General features: G+C 47.8%; 1 protein-coding gene across 10 annotated transcripts in view; it reads left to right on the forward strand.

Annotated features, from left to right (window-relative positions):
• The window catches only part of LOC134542929 (phosphoinositide 3-kinase adapter protein 1), a 101,450-nt gene extending 81,050 nt beyond the window's left edge, over nucleotides 1–20,400 (forward strand). For all 10 annotated transcript variants that reach the window (XM_063387530.1, XM_063387531.1, XM_063387532.1 and 7 more), the window contains 3 exons: nucleotides 11,032–11,149; nucleotides 16,625–16,921; nucleotides 19,960–20,400. In XM_063387530.1, the coding sequence (XP_063243600.1) occupies nucleotides 11,032–11,149; nucleotides 16,625–16,921; nucleotides 19,960–19,982 (438 nt within the window). In that variant the 3' untranslated portion in view covers nucleotides 19,983–20,400. The remainder of the gene's footprint in view (nucleotides 1–11,031; nucleotides 11,150–16,624; nucleotides 16,922–19,959) is intronic.
• Nucleotides 20,401–20,602: the final 202 nt, after the last annotated feature.

The following is a 20,602-nucleotide window of genomic DNA, read 5'->3' on the forward strand; positions in this document are numbered from 1 at the left end:
ACGGGTGTGATTATTGTGACAGGAGTAGTCACCTGCGTGAAATAATAAGCTATTTCCTCGCTGCACTTACAGACTAGAACCTGTTAGTAAATATGTACTTGCAACAAGATATAGAAGTTCTGGAAGATATGGTTTCTGCCTTGACATGCCAAAAAAAATGGGATAAATAGATCAAAATTATATCTATAGAAAAAGAAATGGAGAAATCCAAGATGATTGGACCTAATTCCTCTTAAATTAGTTAAAAACACGGGAGCAATAATGTAAAAATTCTAATTGCAAAAATAACTAGCCAAATACTACACCTTTGCAGAAAGTAATAGCACGAACCCTGTAACCGAACATGTGATGTGTAGCTGAGCCTTAAGGGCCCCGCCTACCCGGGTACACATACGGAGTGCAGAGCTTCAAACGTGATTTTAAAACTACTCAAGTTATCCGAGTAGTGTCTGTTTATACAAAAATTTCAAGAATATACTGATGGCGGATAAATAGTACTGTTTCCAGGTTATGGTTTTAAACTGTATTTTTTTAAAGAATGAAAATGGCTAAGAGGCATGTTTTCAGAATAATTTTTAGACCTGAAACACCCACTAGAGATTCTTGAAAGCACACAAGGGACTTTCATTACACCTTTATCTTCATTTCTCCATCATATAATGTTGCAGTTATTACTCAAATATCATAGTTGCCCTATGCATGATGCAAATTCTGCATGCTATTCAAGGGTATTGCACTTAGAAGCCATAACATGCTGCTTGTCATACTGCCGTACTAACACGAACACACCTCTGACTGGTCAGGCTTCTTAAGCTCCATCACCAGGACCCAGCTGTTCGCCAGACTTTGAGATCACTTTGACGACAGTCGTCGTACCCTCCCAGATACAGAGGCCGTACCTGGCCACCGACGCGGGCCTGAGGGGGCCTATTTTCCCCCCCAGTGAACCCCAGTGTGTGCGACGGCCAGGGACGCACCCGCGTGCGCCCTAGCATGCCAACGAGTGTTTTTTCTATGTGACTTTATCTTTTATTTCAGTGTGTATATATTTGTAAACGATTAAGGGATTTGAATGTGTGTAATTAACTTATTTTATTTATTATTCATTGTGCAAGTTCGCTGTGTAATTAATGTCTCGTGTATGTCTTTGTAAATAATTCAATAACTTTTTCTGAAGTGTTTCGCCGTAGTATGTAATTGCAGCCTGGCGCGCCGCGGGACGGAGCTCTCTCCCACGCCGGCCGATTTTCCCCTCCCTCCCCGCCACCCGCGGGCGCCGGCCCGCGGGCGAGCGGGGAGAGGCAGTCGCGTCCTGGTCTCGAGCGGAGACAGACGTGTTCGTTGCTCCGCGAGCCGCGCACGTTGCGCTCGGGATTGAACGTTCGCTCAGTCCGCAGTCGGTCACGGCAGCTGAGCTGCCACCGCGAATCAGCTTAGCATTGTTAACTTACGAGTCATCGGGAGACGTGTCTAGCGGGCAGTTTCTACAACGCGAACGTGGTGCTACGAGTCTCTGAACTTTTCGCCGTCCACGGAACATTACGTAACGGGCCGCGTATGTACAGCGTTCCGTCTTCGGGCCCTTTCTCACTGGGTCAGCCTAGCATTAATAAACTTTACGATTCGCGCCGAAACGTATTTGAGAACCGCCCCGTCATCAGGGAGTCCGTGTCGCCGTGGTAGGGCACTTGTTCCGCGACGGTTCCGCCAGGCTGCGGCAGGACTTTATAAGCGTTAATAAAAGACGGCTCGTGAAATTCGTTAATGCCGTGTTCTGCTTGCGACAACCTACCAACATTCCTCGCAATCACTTCACTCTCCCTCCAGGTCCCGCCTTTCCCGGTCCCGGCCACGTTGGCCTGGACCCACACCTCTCCGACGAGGGCAGTACGGGCATAACAGGACATTTATTTCAACGGGAAAACGGGGACCTGAAGCCGAGGGACGTCATTTGGCGCCCAACTAGTGTGGCCGTAAGCATACGCAAGCGCACGCAAGCGCACGCAAGCGCACGCAAGCGCGCAGGTGCAGGACAGAACGGAAGCAGGTGCGGCTGCGCGGCGTGGGAGCGGCTCGAATTCGAGACGTCGCGCCGGCGCGCCGGCGGGAGATAACGCAGCGCGGGAACGGCGCGAACACGAGACGTTTCGGCGAGAGATAGCGCGTCGTGGGGGACAGAAATACAAGACGGCGGTGCAGCGGTATCCCGGACTGAAGATAACGCGCTGGGGAGGATCGTATTGTATTACTGGGGGAGATTGTGTTCACGATCCGCGGATCAGTAGCACAGGAGGACAGGATGGCGTGGAAACAGGCGGGACAAGAAAGATACGATCTAATCAGTTTCGAAACGGACTTGTGTGAGGAGGGAGACTCCGCGAAAATGGACGTAAAAAACGAGGTTTGCGGGTCCGGCGGCGCGGCCGAGGGCGCAAACAGCACGGACAGCACAGTTGAGGACAGTAAACGGGAACAGGGGGACAGGCACGCGGACGCAGATGGGCCGGTAGTGCGGTACGTGAGCACGCAGTTTGAGTTGCCAGAGTTTGCGGGGAGAGACAACGAGGACCCGCGGGAGTTTTTGCGGGAGTGTGAACACCTCCTAAAACTGTACGAAGTGCGACGGGCGGAGTGGACGCCGCGAGTGGCGGGACAGCTCCGCGGCGAGGCAAGGAACTGGTGGTCAATGGCCGGGAGTTTTGATACCGAGTGGGGACATTTTGTGCGCCAAGTCAAAACTAGGTTTGATAACGATCAGGCGCGGGCAATGTGTTTGCGGACATTTTATTGCCGAAACCAGGAGGAGGACGAGAGTGCAGAGCAGTTCATTTACGAGAAGTTACGCATGTTCCGCCGATTGGGGACAAGTGGGGACGTGAGTGCGGCGTTGCCAACCATTGTCGAACAATTGCTGCCAGAGTTTCGCCCCTTCATGAGGACGGCTGCTGGTCGTGACACGGAGGAGTTCGTGGCCCTCGCCCGCGTGATCGAACGTGACATGTCGCAGTGGAGGACGGCACTCAGGGGCGCGAGAGCTCCCCGTGCTCGCTCGGGGCCGCGAGGGGTCACCGTCACAGAGGTCACGGACAGTGACTTGACCGTGGTGAGCTACGCCGGCGGCGCGGGACCGCGCAGGACAACAGACCGCGGTGGCACCAGGGAACGCCCGGAACCAGCTGCGACAGGAGGAGGACGTCACGAGCGGACAGATACGAGAGAGAGGGACGAACGTCCGCCGCGATGCCGTTTTTGCCCGGACGCGTACCATTGGCATCGCCTCTGCCCCACCAGAGCCGCGTGGGAGGAGGCGCGCGAAGGCAACACGTCGCAGGCGGGAAACGCAGGACCGGGGGCGGAGGGACAACTGGGTGCCGCTCCCCGGCCCGCCAGCCACCGGCAGTCCCAGTAACTGACAGAACACGTCGACCACCACCGGCGCCTACCGCACTAACGTCCTGTATGCCGCCGGGAAGCAGGGGACAACGGGACTACTCCTCATCAGCTGTCCCCATGCCGAGGCAACTGCGGGGACAGCTGACTGCCGGCGCCACCACCGCGGCCCTGAGGCCGGGTATACCAGGGCCGGACCAGCCGCCTCGTCGACACGCCGTCGACGGGGTGGACAACCAGAGCGTCAGCGCAGGCATCCCGCCGGCCATCTCCGTGCAGGGACAGCTGACTGCCGGCGCCACCACCGCGGCCCTGAGGCCGGTTATACCAGGGCCGGACCAGCCGCCTCGTCGACACGCCGTCGACGGGGTGGACAATCAGAGCATCAGCGCAGGCGTCCCGCCGGCCATCTCCGGGCAGGGACAGCTGACTGCCGGCGCCACCACCGCGGCCCTGAGGCCGGGTATACCAGGGCCGGACCAGCCGCCTCGTCGATACGCCGTCGACGGGGCGGACAACCAGAGCATCAGCGCAGGCATCCCGCCGGCCATCTCCGTGCAGGGACAGCTGACTGCCGGCGCCACCGCCGCGGCCCTGAGGCCGGTTATACCAGGGCCGGACCAGCCGCCTCGTCGACCTGTCGTCGACGAGGTGGACCACCGGAACGTCAACACGTCGGCGCCGGAGCGAGCCGCGGACCTCGCCGCGAGTTCCCCACGCCCGGACGGCCAGGTGGCCGGGGGCGGTGGGGGACAGACGACTGCACAGCTGGGGCAGGTCGGCCCCGAGGAGCCGGAGCTGCTGCGAATTCCTGTCCGCGCTAACGGGCGGGAGATGCTGGCCCTGGTGGACACCGCCGCCAGCCGAACCTACATCGCGGCCCACCTGGTGGGAGCGGAGGCAGTGACACCGTGGAGGGAGCTGGTGCAGCTGGCCACCAGGGATGCCGTCGTTGCAGCAGGGGGCATCACTCAGGTAACAATGAGCATCGTTGGTCACGTTAGCCACGTCGAGGCCTGGGTGGTCCCCGAGCTCCGCGAGGGGCTGATTCTGGGGGTCCCATGGCTGCACGAGGTCGACGCCACCGTGGAAGTACGAGCTGGCCGGATGCACTTCGGCACCCAGGGGCGCTGGACGGTGTACGGCGTGCACCAGGTTCCCCCCAGTCCCCCTCAGTCAGTCATTCGCCTAGAAGACCTTCAGCACGGTGTTCCAGAGGAGTACGTCGATGTCATCAACCATGTCCTCACCTCTCAGGCACAGGTATTTGCGGCCGCGGACCGGCTACGACGGACAAACGTGACGGAGCACCGGATACCGATGGTACCGCACCGCCCTCCCTTTGAGAAGGTATACGGATTTGGCATCCGGGAACGGGAGGCCATACAGACTCAAATTGACGAGATGTTACGTGACGGGGTAGTGGAACCCAGCACCTCCCCGTATAACTCACGGGTGGTGCTGGCCACCAAGAAAGACGGAAGTCTACGCTTTTGCGTAAACTTCAAGGCGATAAACAAACTGACCATTCCCGCCCCGCCCCCGCAGATCAATATCACAGACGCACTGGCAGGACTGGGGGACGCCACTATTTTCACGACACTAGACTTAAAATCAGGCTACTGGCAGGTGCCGGTATGTCTGGAGGACCGCCCTAAGACGGCATTTACGGCACCAGACGGTCGACGTTACCAGTTCTGCGCCATGCCGTTTGGTCTCATGGACGCCCCTGCCACGTTCCAGGCCCTGATGGTACGTGTTCTGGATGGGTACATTGGTGAGTTCGCCAGTGCCTATCTGGACGACGTTATCATCTGGTCCAGGACGTGGGAGGAACACGCGCACCATCTGGCATTGGTGCTAGAACGTATGGCCAGACACGGACTGACGTGCGCCCCAAAGAAATGCCACATTGGGGCCACGGAAATAGAGTTCCTAGGACACATAGTGACGGCGGAGGGGTGCCGCCCCCGACCTGAGCAGTTGGAGCTAATAGAGGGAAAGGGGGCACCGAAGACCAGGAAGCAGCTCCAGAAGCTGCTGGGGCTGCTCAACTGGCTGCGGTCCTTCGTCCCCGACTTCGCCACGGTGACGGCCCCGATGACGGACCTACTGTCGCCGAAGACTAAGTTCCGGTGGACCCCCGCCGCGGACGAGGCCTTGCGACAGGTGAAGCGCCGGTTCAGGAACTGTCACACGCTCTCACGCCTGGTGCCCAGCCGCCCCATCTTCATCCAGACGGATGCGAGTCAGGAGGGGATGGGGGCGGTGTTGTACCAGATGGATGACCGGGGCGAGAGGCGCGTGATCGAGTACGCCAGCGCCAAGTTTGGGCAGGCTGAGCGGAAGTATCACGTGAATGAGCAAGAGTGCCTTGCGGTGGTCTGGGCCCTACAGAGGTACCGTCACCACGTCGAGGGCCGCTCATTCACGCTGAGAACCGACAGCCAATGCCTCCGCTGGTTGGACTCCGCTCAGGGCCGGAAGTCTAAGTTCACTCGGTGGGCCATGCTGATCCAGGAATTCTCGTTCACGGTCGAGCACATTCCTGGACGTGAAAATCAGTTGGCCGACGAGTTGTCCCGGAATCCGGACCCTGAGAATGAGTTCCACGACGACCAGGGCTGGGAGGAAGTGCTCCTCCCTGAGCGTGAGCGCGGGGTAGAGGACTCGGTGCCGCGACCGTGCGCGTTGTACGCGCTGACAAGCCCCACTGCTCCTGCACCTGACGCGCGACCCGAGACTATGACTGACCTGCTGGCGTGGGTCCACGCGGCGCAACTCCGGGACCCCGACACCCGGACCCGACTGACAGAGTGTGGGGAGGGGGTGATACCGGGCTGCCGGAGCCTGAACGGGGTGCTCCAGACCAGGGGGGCTCACAGGTCGAGCGGGTGGCGGACCCACGTGCCGCCCGAGGCCAGGCGCTGGGTCCTGAGCTACCTGCATGACCACCCCCTGGCGGGACACCCGGGCGCGGAGCAGACGCTGCGTGAGGTCAGACGGACGTTCCGCTGGCCTGGCGACGCGGCAGAAGTAAGACGCTACGTGCGGGCCTGCCTGCGTTGCCAGGAGCGGAAGTCCAGGCGACCCGACGGCAGGGAGCAGCAGGTCCCACGACGGCCCCGGAATCCCTTCCACACTGTGGCGGTGGATATTATGGGGCCGTATCCTCGCACGTCCCGTGGTCGGCGATTCATTGTTGTGGTCACGGATGTCTTCACCCGCTGGGCGGAGGCGTTCGCAGTACCAAACGTGAAGGCCGGCACCGTGATTGCCCTGCTCGAGCGCGAGTTCTTCCCGCGATACGGGTACCCCGCGGTCCTGCTGACGGACAACGGGGTGCAGTTCACGGGGAGAAGCTGGCGAGTGTCCTGCGCGGGTTGGGGGGTGGAGCATCACACGACGCCCACCTACCATCCGCGCGCGAATCCGACCGAAAGGCGGAATCAGGACATTAAAACTCAGCTGCGCATCCGGTTGGACGAGGACCACACCAAGTGGGACCTGCACCTGCCGACGCTGCTGTTTTGCCTGCGCCGTCGGACGAACGCGGTCACGGGCCATTCCCCCGCTGAACTGGTGCAGGGCCGGAACCTCGCCCTGCCCGGGGAAGCGCGCGCAACCCCCGACTTGCACAACATGACCACGGACGATCTGCGCGAAGACGCCCGACGTCGCCAAGCTGACTACCTGACTAGACGTACGCCGCAGACGCACCAGCCCCCAGCACGACTAGAGCCTGGCCAGCAGGTGTTTGTTAAGTGTCATCACCTGTCGGCTGGCGAGCGGGGCTTTTGCGCCAGTCTGGCTCCTAAGTGGGCGGGGCCACAGGAGATCGTAGACAGACTGGGCACCACCTCGTACCTCGTGCGTCGCGCCGACGGACGGACAACTAAGGTGCACAGGGACGACATTCGACTGATAGGCGACCCGCACGACGAGTACGACCACGACGACAGCGGACCAGTGGACGGTGACGAGGCCGAGGATGACGTCACCGAAGGTGTACTGGCCGACCTCGGCGCCCCTGTGGTGGTACCGCCGGAGCCGGACCTGGGGCGTCGACGGGGACACGCCCACCCCAGGTCACTGCGGGGGGTTGGCAGGGACGTTGACAGGGACGACGACACACGGGACGGGACCGATGACAACGTCGCAGTAGGAGTCCTGGTCGACCTCGATGACCCCGTGGTGACGCCACCGGAACCGGATCAGGGACGTCGACGGGGACACGCCTACCCCGGGTCACGGCGAGTGGCAGGCGAGAACGCTGACGGGGACGGTGACACACGGGACAGGACCGATGACAACGTCGCAGTAGGAGTCCTGGTCGACCTCGGTGACCCCGTGGTGACGCCACCGGAGCCGGATCAGGGACGTCGACGAGGACACGCCCACCCCAAGTCACTGCGGGGGGTTGGCAGGAACGTTGACAGGGACGACGACACACGGGACGGGACCGATGACAACGTCGCAGTAGGAGTCCTGGTCGACCTCGATGACCCCGTGGTGACGCCACCGGAACCGGATCAGGGACGTCGACGGGGACACGCCTACCCCGGGTCACGGCGAGTGGCAGGCGAGAACGCTGACGGGGACGGTGACACACGGGACAGGACCGATGACAACGTCGCAGTAGGAGTCCTGGTCGACCTCGGTGACCCCGTGGTGACGCCACCGGAGCCGGATCAGGGACGTCGACGAGGACACGCCCACCCCAAGTCACTGCGGGGGGTTGGCAGGAACGTTGACAGGGACGACGACACCTGGGGCACGACACATGGACGGGCCCCCACGACGACACCGACTCAGCCTCCTACGGGGGGACAGCAAAAGGGGAACGGTGGTTGGCAACTGGCAAGAGGGGGCGGGGAACGGACGCCCGTCAGAAGGGGCGGAAGGGGTCCGCGTGGCGCAAGCATGGCAGAGCTGGAGCGCTTTGTGGACCGGGTGCTCCCGCCTGATGACGTCAGCGCCTACGCCAACGACACTGATGGACCGCTCATCGAGGACGTAACACATGACAACACTGCTCAGGGCGACCTGGTCGACCTGAGTGAACCAGTGGTGACGTTGCCGGAGCCTACCCAGAGACGTGGACGGAGGTACGTCCACTCCTGGGAACGGCGGGTGACGGGGACGGACGTGAGCAAGGACGTGACAGACGGGGTAACGGTCCGGCTCCTCAGTGGGGAGGGCGATGTCGACAGGGCCCAGCAGGTGGTCCTGGACTTGCCTTCCGGGGAGCCGAGGATGACCGCTCACGCGGGGAGGGGACCGGCGTTGCGCCGGTCCACGCGTGAGAAGACGGCCCCCCACTACCTCCGGGACTACGAGTGGGGGAGTCAGCGCAAACCCCGCGACGTAAGACAAACGACCGACGGGGGGTTACGCTGCAGCGTGATGCAGCTCCTGCCCCAGTTTGCCCGACCCGGACGGAATGACGTGACGAGCTCCGACGACCAGACAAGTGGCCGGACGCGGACGCAGCTGCCGGTCTAGGTCGGCGTCGGGGGCCAGGACGGCCTCGGGAGAGGGGGGGCATATGACGACAGTCGTCGTACCCTCCCAGATACAGAGGCCGTACCTGGCCACCGACGCGGGCCTGAGGGGGCCTATTTTCCCCCCAGTGAACCCCAGTGTGTGCGACGGCCAGGGACGCACCCGCGTGCGCCCTAGCATGCCAACGAGTGTTTTTTCTATGTGACTTTATCTTTTATTTCAGTGTGTATATATTTGTAAACGATTAAGGGATTTGAATGTGTGTAATTAACTTATTTTATTTATTATTCATTGTGCAAGTTCGCTGTGTAATTAATGTCTCGTGTATGTCTTTGTAAATAATTCAATAACTTTTTCTGAAGTGTTTCGCCGTAGTATGTAATTGCAGCCTGGCGCGCCGCGGGACGGAGCTCTCTCCCACGCCGGCCGATTTTCCCCTCCCTCCCCGCCACCCGCGGGCGCCGGCCCGCGGGCGAGCGGGGAGAGGCAGTCGCGTCCTGGTCTCGAGCGGAGACAGACGTGTTCGTTGCTCCGCGAGCCGCGCACGTTGCGCTCGGGATTGAACGTTCGCTCAGTCCGCAGTCGGTCACGGCAGCTGAGCTGCCACCGCGAATCAGCTTAGCATTGTTAACTTACGAGTCATCGGGAGACGTGTCTAGCGGGCAGTTTCTACAACGCGAACGTGGTGCTACGAGTCTCTGAACTTTTCGCCGTCCACGGAACATTACGTAACGGGCCGCGTATGTACAGCGTTCCGTCTTCGGGCCCTTTCTCACTGGGTCAGCCTAGCATTAATAAACTTTACGATTCGCGCCGAAACGTATTTGAGAACCGCCCCGTCATCAGGGAGTCCGTGTCGCCGTGGTAGGGCACTTGTTCCGCGACGGTTCCGCCAGGCTGCGGCAGGACTTTATAAGCGTTAATAAAAGACGGCTCGTGAAATTCGTTAATGCCGTGTTCTGCTTGCGACAACCTACCAACATTCCTCGCAATCACTTCACTCTCCCTCCAGGTCCCGCCTTTCCCGGTCCCGGCCACGTTGGCCTGGACCCACACCTCTCCGACGAGGGCAGTACGGGCATAACAGGACATTTATTTCAACGGGAAAACGGGGACCTGAAGCCGAGGGACGTCAACTTGCCTGAGACCTGCGAGGATATGGGACATAGTAACCAAATGAAGAAATGTATGGAAAATGTGAAGACGGCCGGTGGTTTATATCTGTCACGGCTTGTTACGATGTCGCAGCGCTAACCTGAACAATGCAATGGCTCTCTCTTTGACTCTTGTGCCTTGAGCATGAAAGTAGTGGACGTTTGTTTAATGAAGCCAAGGAACTGAGATGTTAATGATGTTGTTTGTCAGTCAACGGGACTAGAGGTAACAACGAAATTTGCAGAGGTGCGGGAATAGACCTCTTGTACTATTTTTCATTGCCCTTTTTTAGTGGGCAAATTATATCTGTTAATTCGTAAAAATAATCTAATTGAAAAGCAGATTATGTTTTAATTTTGATCCCCTGCTTCATCCATATAACACCTCACACATTTGACTACAACACACCATGTGTGTGCAATAGTAGTCCCAAAGTATTTTTTTACGTAAATAAAAAAATTATGTACAGTATGATAAAAATCCCTTAACATTTCTAGTTATATTAATATTTAATAAATTATTACCAGCTTCTAGTGGTATGTAGGCCCATGAATACTTTATTTATCATTCTGTATCTCAGAGTTAAAGAACTACCATGTCCATTTTTCATGAAATATAGTTGGCACCATGTCCAAAATGTAAATTTTTTCACCTTTTGTATTGATATAGAGCACTCATACCATTATGCCTGAAGTGAAATTTTTATATACAAAGGCTTGCAACAGTATTTATTTAAGTAAATAATTAATCTTTTTTAAAACTTTTTTTTTGCTAATTAATAATTTTAAGAATAGTGTTTTAAAGTTTTGTAAAGCAATTCTTGCAACTAGTGAGTAAACCTCACAATAAATAAAATTTGAATTAATTTGCTCTCTTGTAAAGTTACAATTTGTGACATGGTGTCCTGTACCTCGGAGGTACAGCATTATCAATGTAACCAAGTGATGCGAATATCGTAACATAAGCTGTCTGTGTCTGCAGAACCAACCTCAGCATTTCAACATCCAGGACAGACCCCCACAGCCCGTCCCACGGCCAGACATCCCACTGGAGGAGGGGGAAGCCTACATCAGCATTACAGGCGGCGATACAGAAGAAGGTCTGCATACTATTTTTTACGGTCATGTCATCAGGGGTGGAATTACAAGTTGTGAAATCACAAATTAGTTAAATCTCAGTCAAGAGGATGGGTGGGACGGAAGGAAACAAACAATAACAACCCTCTCTATTCTTAGTTAAGGATGGGTCAATCAAATCCTCAAATACCATCAAATCCTTAGTATTCGAAGGATTCATTATTCGAGGAAAAGATTCAAATAAAAATATTATAGGAAAAACTAAATTAAAAATATTGAACACTGACAACCTCTGAAGTTTACTTGGTCGATTTATTTTCTTTATACTATCCTGTTACCATTCCTCAAGATATTGTACTTTCAATTTGAAATATAAACAAATTTACAATATATATTGATTCTGGAAACTTAGTTCATTAATAAAGCATTTAAAGGGTTAAATGCAAGGGCGCCCATATGATAATTTGTAGGGGGGGGCCAGACTTAGGGGTATGAAGTATTTTTAATATTTTGGAAGACTAACTGCGGCCTGTTACTAGCCATAAAATAGTTCCAGTTCTGACCCTGTTAAAATTTTTTGTCCTGTTACTAAAATAATAGACCACAGTACTCATTCGCCATAAAAAAAAGCTTTATTGGCTACTTTATTAATTAAATAATAACTATTTTATTGTAACAAGTGAATTTTTAGCAACACAAATGCAGGAATACAGTTCTTATATTTTTGCAGCGTCTCGGGAACACGAATATCAAGAATACAGTCCTTCAACTCATTGCTCTCTTTACCCCTAAATAAATGTCGCGTACAAATTAAATTAAAATAATTATAAAGATTAAACGTGTTGGTCAAAAGATTTAACTTTGGGAGAGAAACGATTTAAATATGTTATCACAGTAGGAAAATAGTTGTTTTTAAATGTAACGCCTGAACTATGCTTATAATTATAGTCAATTTTTTTTCAACTGTTGTTTACCTTTACCACGGCGATATTGTATCACACAAAATATTCCCTCGTTCACAGTTAAATGAATATTAGTATGTTTTGATATAAATCATAATTGCTTATCATTTAGAATTAGCACAGATGGATTCAGTAGTCGAGGACTATAAGTTTATTTAGTGATAGTAAAGCTTCAAATTACAAATGTGAAATCTGTTTACAATATTCAAATAAGATATAAGTTACTAAAAAAGGAATTGTTTCAAATCATGTAACTTCAAACTCAATTTAATATTATCAGCTCAGATCATGTTATCAATGAGTGCCTTTAAACAGTGCTTACGGCTATTTTTGCTCAATGGTGTCAGCAAATTGGACCACTGGATATGAACTACACTTAAGGGACAAGGTAAATTCTCAAAAGTAAATTGCAAAGTTAAGTTATTAATCAAACAGCAACTTCTAATTCCATCTGATCAGACACAAAATCAACATTATAGTTAGAACAAATTAAAATTTAGTTCATACCAAAAATTATTCACAATAAAATTAAATTGAAGATGAACTTCTGGAAAATTAGTGTGATCTCAGATTATATGAAAATAAATTGATTTAGGTACTTGATAATCGATAGTTCAAGGGACTCCCGAAAATTGTTCAAATGCTATTCAATACGACGGCAACCAACCTCCGTCAGTACATGCGAAAGTATGACGACACAGATGACCCCTGGCTCTGAAACAGAGCTGTGCGTGGTCCGGGAAATATGGCTGCTCACTGCCGCTGCTTCCTTCCTCGCAGTGGGAAAGGTCTTGTTCGGTACGCACCAATGGTCGATTTCGAAGTTCTGTGTGAAACACAGCGCCCTCAACTGCTTCTATATCGCCACTGTCGGTCAATCGTTGGCCTTCCTTCCTTCCGGCTGGAGCGGTTTTGATATGAACTTGCAGAAATTATTCTCCTCAGCTCGATTCTCTTTAGCCAAAAATGTTGATCGCTGGCATTACAGCACGTTGAACAGCGTCAGGAATCAGTCTTGCAGGCTGTAAACTTAGTTGACTGGTTTCATTCGTTTCCGTCGTGAAAATTTGATAGTTCGTTTCAAAGCAAGCAATAGATCGTGAAGTAACCCTATCGTGGTTGCAGTTTATCGCCTACGATGATTAAAATTTGATGTCACAATAATTTAATTCATTAATACTACTTCTGCCACATAGCTTTATTAGTAAAAACTTGAATGTCAGTCGAAACTATAATAAAATCGTGCAAAATTGTTATGTCGTGGATAATCAAAAGTAGGTAATAACGATGTCTCTTCAAAACCGTGGTAGAACGAATACTCCTTTTTTCTAAAGAATGTACTTTTCCTTTGCTATTTAAACGACTTTCAGATGTCAAAACACAAAACATAAGCTGAATGTCCTAGCTATCGCTATTCGCTGGATATGCTAGCCAATCATTAACTTTCTTACAAGTTCATCTTCTTATAATAATTAAATTTATTGTTCAACACATGAATGTCAATGGGTTATTTATAAAATATGAACATTTTATGAAACAAGCAAAGATAAAAAAGAGGAATTTCATATCAGTGTCTAAACACAATCATAGAGGATTAACCTAATTTAAGTTAACAGAATTGTTAAGTATGAATAAAGTATAAGAATTTAAATTTCAGTATCTTATGCTTCTCTACCTTCATAATTTAATACAGAAAACAAATTAAAAATGCACACATCACACAATTTTTCACTAGTATTGACATAAAAAGCAAATTTTAATATAAATTAATATGCATAAGTTTGATTACGGATTTGACTATAATATTTATCTGAAAAAGCAAACTGTAAATTTATTTTCTTTTTGCCGAACAAGTCAAGCACTTTGTCCTCGAAACCAGGGTTTTTCACTCTTTTCCTGTGGACACTTAGAAGGCACAAGCTGGACAGACGGTCCTCGCCAGTAGTACTTCTCAGCCACGTCTTCACTTTACGCAGTGTGCTGAAAGAACGCTCTATTGTGCAAGTTGTGGGGGTATGGTTTGGTAGAATATAAGCAGTCTCCTTAGGTACTGATGGGTAAAACATTGTTTCTGAAAGTATATCATGGAGCTTTGTTTTTTCCAAACATTCCGTATTCGTCCAGACGTCATACCATACTCTGGCTTCTGCTTCCAAGTTGTCGATTTGATAAAACTTTTGCAAACTTTTTATGTTTCTCATGAAATCTTTCGTCTCCTTTTTCATCAAATGTAGTTGAAGAATTCCACCTTTGAGAGGTATGCCTTTATCTCTTTCAAATCTTGTAGTAAGAGACATAATTATAGAATCCATGTACGGATTGTAAATTGCAACTTTGAAATAGTCTTCAGGTGATGAGCACTGGACATTCACGTTACATCTGTGGGTCTGTCTTCCAGCCAATATTGGGATTTTTATATCTATGTCAAGCTCATTACAGTCTTCTTTTACTGCCTCGAAAATGGTTTTGAATTCGTCATTGCTTTCTCTCTGCTTTTGAAATTTTTCTAGCAGGTCAGTATTGATGTATCTGTCACCACACAAAAGTTAACATGATGCAGTGCGTGGTGCAGCTGTGGTTAGTGGCTGTGAGGTCACTTTATATCACTCGTGCAATGAGGCAAGTTATGGAATGTTAAAAAAATAATAAATAAGGGGAACGCAGGGGAGGGCAGAGGGCGGACGGCAGTCATTGTTTTTACTATTTAATATTATATATATTCCGTTCAATAAATTATAACATGTATCTTCAGGGGGTGGGGTGTTTAAAATTTTATGAAGATAACGTTTTTACGAATGCAATCCAAGCGACCGTGAGCGTACGTAAAATCGGGATTCCAGTGTGAATTGCTTCCGAGTCTACTGAAGGTAGCGGAATCCTTATCCTTTTAAACACTTTTGAAGGAAAAAATAAAGTTTTCCTCTAAGTTCAAAATTCCAACATAAATTTTACGTTGTAAACTTTTCTGAACAATAATTCTTATTTGAGTAACTTTAATGGTGTAAGCTTACCTTAAAAATTATTGTGAATATTCTGAGCGGATGTGATGAATGAGGAAAACTAAGAAGCACTACATAATAACAATGGTTTTTATCTTTACACTTTTCACTTATTTATTTACAATTAAGTTATTTATACTGACTGAATACACTAAACTAAATCTAGACCAGATGCATAAAACTGTAGATCTAAAGACTATTGAAAAATCTCTGTTTTGAGATGTTATTTGTGAACATACACATTATTATGACGAAAAAGTAGCAAAACATTTCGCCGTCTGCAAGCACATGTCAATTGTCGCGTCGTCTAACTCTGACTGGTCTAAATCTGTTGTGTTGTGTTATCGAGTGAGCTTGGGCAGGATTACGAAGGGGAATGACTCGCCACGGGCGTTGCGCTTGAACAGCGTTTTCTCCCTGTACACAACACCTTATATCGCAGCAGCAGAAACTAATGCTTGAACTAACAAAAAATGAAGTAGACATGTAAAAAACGATATAAAATAATAGATTCGTGTTGAACCACTTCTACATAATACCGAATTTAAATAATTTTCTTTAAAGTAAAACACCTGACTACACTATATATTTTTTCCTTCCCTGAAAGCTAGGGGGGGGCCACGGCCCCCCCCCCTGCCCCCGGGTATGGGCGCCCTTGGTTAAATGTTTCAACACTATAGTTAATATATTTTTCCTTGTACATTGTTTTATTTTGGACTCATTGGTAGGCCTATACTCTTTGAGATTCGAATTTGAGATTTGGATTAAAGAAAATTTGGATTTGATAATTGGTACCAATTTGTACCATCATAATTATTATAATGGTTGCATACACACACACAAAATACACATAGTAGTAATCAATATTAGAAAAAAAATTTGTAAATTCTTGAGACTTTTATTTTAACAGTATTTTTGCTGTATACTTAACAAATATTTGTTGATAATGATAGGCCAGGAAACAATCAAAGTAAACACACCAATACACAACAGAAATGATTTTTATAGAAGATTTTCTCTAGCCCATTCATTCATGCCAAACACAATTTGAAAATCTTGGTGTTTATTTTTCTAATTCTGTTTATTCATTATTATTTTGTCTATTTCCAGTTGTTATATTATTTTGTACCCTCAGATTTAGACAAAAAACAGGCATGAGGGAGGATGGTAAATGCAGTTGTAAACAGTGGTGACTGCTCACCTGAGTCATTAAATAAATAAAGTCACGTTTATTTTGCTGTATCACAGGGTAGCAAAACATAATTGAAACACATATACATCTGATTCACATTGAACTACTGTGCTCTTGATATGCCTTTTACCACCTTGAGCCTATTATAAACAAGAAGAATTTGTTACCCAATCACGTGAAACCCCCTCAAAGAATGTGACACTGTTATCGGTCAGAGAGGATTCCCGATTAAACATGGGCAAGTTAGGTCCAGCCTAGAGTGGAATAAATCAGCTGAAATAATCGTGACTCCAGCGATCAATTTGCGCATGGTTGGAACCAGCCAGTAAGATATTGTGTTTGCAGGGAAACCTGTGCTGGCGAAGGAAGGGGGAAATGCCGCCAGAGACGAATGCTGCTCGGAGTACCTCGACCTGCAGTCGGACAGTGGCACATGCGACGGCAACACAGCTTCGACCGAGGGCGGGGACGCCCCGAGCACGGAGGTCGGCGCACAGTCTGGCCCGCAGAGCACGCCTGCTTCGCACGGGACGGACCCCCTCCCCTGCCCAGGCGGCGAATCAGAAAATCTCCGGGAGTACATGAACGTGTCTGCTCCCTCTGAAAAGAGCACTACTGGAGCCCCTCCGGTTCCTCCCAGGCGTGAGTTTCAACAACAGTTTCTCTTCACTTTCTGCAAACAAATTACCCTTTCGGACTCCTACGTCAAGCCAGACTCGCCAACTTTGATTGTCTGTTCCAATCTTTTTTAGGGTCGGGCTCGCCAATCCTTTGAATCACATTGCATAGAACGATCACGTGATTTGAGGGATATTGGAGAGCCAGACGCAACAAAGAAATTGCAATAGGAATTTAAATATAGCAAACCTGGCTCAACATATGAGTTCAAAGGGTTAGTAATTGTACCAAAACCTTTTTAGTAATTTTCCTGTGGTATAAGCTTCATTACCTTAACATCTGGTCTTTCAGCACATTAACACTGTCTCCATTGAGCAGTAGCCTTCTCCCACCCACATTAACACTGCCTTGGGTGGAAACAAAAGCAAATGAAAATCTGTAGTTATTCTTGATAGTGTAACTTATTTATACTTAAAAAAAATTTTGAATCAGGAAATTTTATAAAATCTAGGGTATAGGTACCAGTTTTTTTTTGTTTAGAAGTCATAAATACAATTTCTTAGATAATTTATATTTTAACCAATTTTATGTCATTTAATTTTTGCTTAGGACCAAAATAATAAAATTGAGTTAATACTGAAAATTTTCTTGAAGTCATGTTTATAAATATGCTGCACAAAAATTTGTACATTCAATGCATTGATATTGATTTTCTTTTAGGGATGCATGTTCAGGGTAAAATTATGTTCTTGTTCATCAGATACAACCATTTAATAATAAAAATTGGCAAATAAAAACCAGGTTGACCTAACATACAATGCCCAAAAGACAGCTTTTTTTTACAATTTTCAAGCAAGTTTTGAGTTACCTAATAATGTCAACAGTGGTAGACTGTAATCGTCCATGGCTACACTCACTATGGTCACGCCAATACGCCAAGTCCTTACCCTTTACCCGCAACCTCTCTTTTTTTTTTTTTTTTACATGCTCAACATTACATGTGCTGTGGGTGGTGTTGTTTTTAAAATAGCGTGCCACTAACCCAGAAGAAGGGGTGATTAAATGCTTTAAAATTCTTTGTGACATTCCTATAAATATGAAATGTTATTGTAACTTTTATTTTTATTCTTTAAGGAGTTTGTTCTCTCTAGTTACATGCATCGACTATTAAATAAATAACTTTAAATTGTCCTATTGCTTCCAGGCGAACTTAGATATTTCTGAACACATCCCTCGACAACAATTAAGTTTTCCAAACTTTATATTGTTACATGTGGAGAAAACAGATCCGGAAAGGATAGCTCAATTAATAAAATACAGATTTATATATTACTTAATATTAACACTATTCTTTAAATTATAACAAATTAATTTTCTGTCCACAAATTAATCACACTTTCATTAAATCCACAATTTACTCTTCCCATTGGAGCTTGACTTAACAGTGACCCTCTCTTCTGCTCTTCGCTTACCACACACCTCGGTCTCAACTAACTGCTTCACAGTACTCACTCGTCCGCCTCATAGAACACCCGGTTGCTTCTGTCCCCGATGCACCAATCTTCGCACACAAGTCCGCCACTCATCGTCCGCTATCGCTCACCAAGGGGTCACAAACTGTCTTCACTTCACTGCCTTTGCAGGTCAGTCTTCTGTCTTAAATACACACTCTTCGAAGTATCCTGACTCAACACTCGAAACTTCGAGAACAATAGCATCCTGGTTACACCACTTCACGCAGACGAGGCTGTGGAAACGTGCTGAACTCTCGAGAGACGCAGAGTATCTCCAGGCTCAGTGGCAAAGTTCTGGGGAAGGAGAAGGGGGTTATCAATGTATCACTGCAAATCAGATTTGGTGTGTAGCAATAATGGATTGCGCGGACTGGCTGGCCAACATCGTCGCTAAAGTTCTTGTATCAATATGTTTAAATACAACTATTATAAAGAGATTCATGAAATAACATAATATGTGGTAACTATTGGAATCATTTAATGTAGTAGGTTCTTAAAGTATGCAGCATGAATCCATTATAATATAATGGTCATCAGCGAATGTGCAAAGGGCACTGGTCAGTGGCCATTTACTTATATCCAGCTTAGTCTGAAGTTATCACCGACCGAGGTAGGTCATGCCAACACCTCAAGGATGTGATCGCTTGCCATCACTGATTAGTAATTCTTTTTTCTCGTCGTAAATGCCATTAAAAACTTGTTTTAATATCCTCGTGGCCTGCCTTGGGAGGCAGACTGCATTACTTGATAATTTTAGGTGTTTAAGGAATTTCACTACGTTGGGTGTCGTAGGTCGGTTAGCATGAGCGCCACCACATGAAAGGACACGCGTACCCGGTAGATACTGCGTAACAGGGCCGTAATGTGACCCATGTGGGTACAGGACTCAAAGTTGCCCCTTTCGTCCAGCCACAGGACTAGGCTCACTCTATGCATCGGACACACTACTTACTGTTAATGATCATAATTAAAAGGGCTCTTAAGGCACTGTCCATTATTCAAACTTTGTCTACATTTTATCATTTGTACATAAATCATTTTATAGTAACCAAAATTCTAGTATTTTCACAGGAAATATCTTCACTTTTAAATCATACCCCGTCAACCCAAGAGTATTTATAGACATTGCAAAAAATAATTCCAATCATCTAAGAATTGTATTATTGCCAATAAACCCACAGGAGCTGCATTTTCATGTAAACAAATCATCTAGTTTTCTTTGTTGTTACTGTGTTGCACAAAGTTATGTGGAGGATATCTTTTAATTTTGCTAAATGTTTTGGTATACACAAATCAAGAGGAAGCAATTCATTATGAGGGTTGAAAATTAGAAAATAATATATAAGTGTATTTTATCAGTGCAAATTATTGAAAATAAAATTGTTCATTTACAATGTCAATGTGCTAGTTGAGTTTCAGATAAAATTATAAATTAAATATCTGCTGATATATTTTATTTTTCACATCTTCAAGTTGTACCCTAATTTTTTTATGTCACTTGAATTCTGTATTAAATTGCTAATTGAGATGGACTTCCTTTATTTTCAGCTTCTTCGAGCAGGAAGCAATGACGGCGGTTTTTTCGATGCTGCTGCAGAAGAGCATCAAACTGACCATGCTGAAGTCATGCTAGTGGATGGAATGTAATATAAACTGTGTGAATGTGTGTGATTTGAACTTCAGATAGCTGTATGTGAAAGCAGTTCTTGTGAAATATTTATTGACAAATGTACCTGTGAAATATAGCAAAATGCTGTAGTTTCTCGTATGTTTATAGTGTAAATATTTCATAAATTAAATTGTTGATGTTTATGTACAATGTGCTGTGTCTAAACATTTTTAATTAAGAATTTTCTTGTATTGTTTGCAGCCAATGACTGCGTGTATTCTTTTTTTACCATTTGATTTAAATATATTGAAAAATGTAAATTATTGCTATTTAAAATGCATGATATGTATATTGCTAGAAAATAAATTTTGAAAAATGTATATATAGTTTTGAATTTTTCCCCAGATTGTCTGTAATAAAAATAAGAATGTGTGTAACTGAGTACACTTGATAGAAATGAGACATCTTTGGCAATTCAAACCTCTGCTCTACTATTAAGTATATTTTAAGGGGTAAAATGGCAGAGAGATAGAGAGAGAGAGAGAGAGAGAGAGAGAGAGAGAATACCTATTTCTAAATAAA

Source organism: Bacillus rossius (assembly GCF_032445375.1).
Source record: "Bacillus rossius redtenbacheri isolate Brsri chromosome 9 unlocalized genomic scaffold, Brsri_v3 Brsri_v3_scf9_2, whole genome shotgun sequence".
Taxonomy (NCBI): Eukaryota; Metazoa; Arthropoda; class Insecta; order Phasmatodea; family Bacillidae; genus Bacillus; species Bacillus rossius.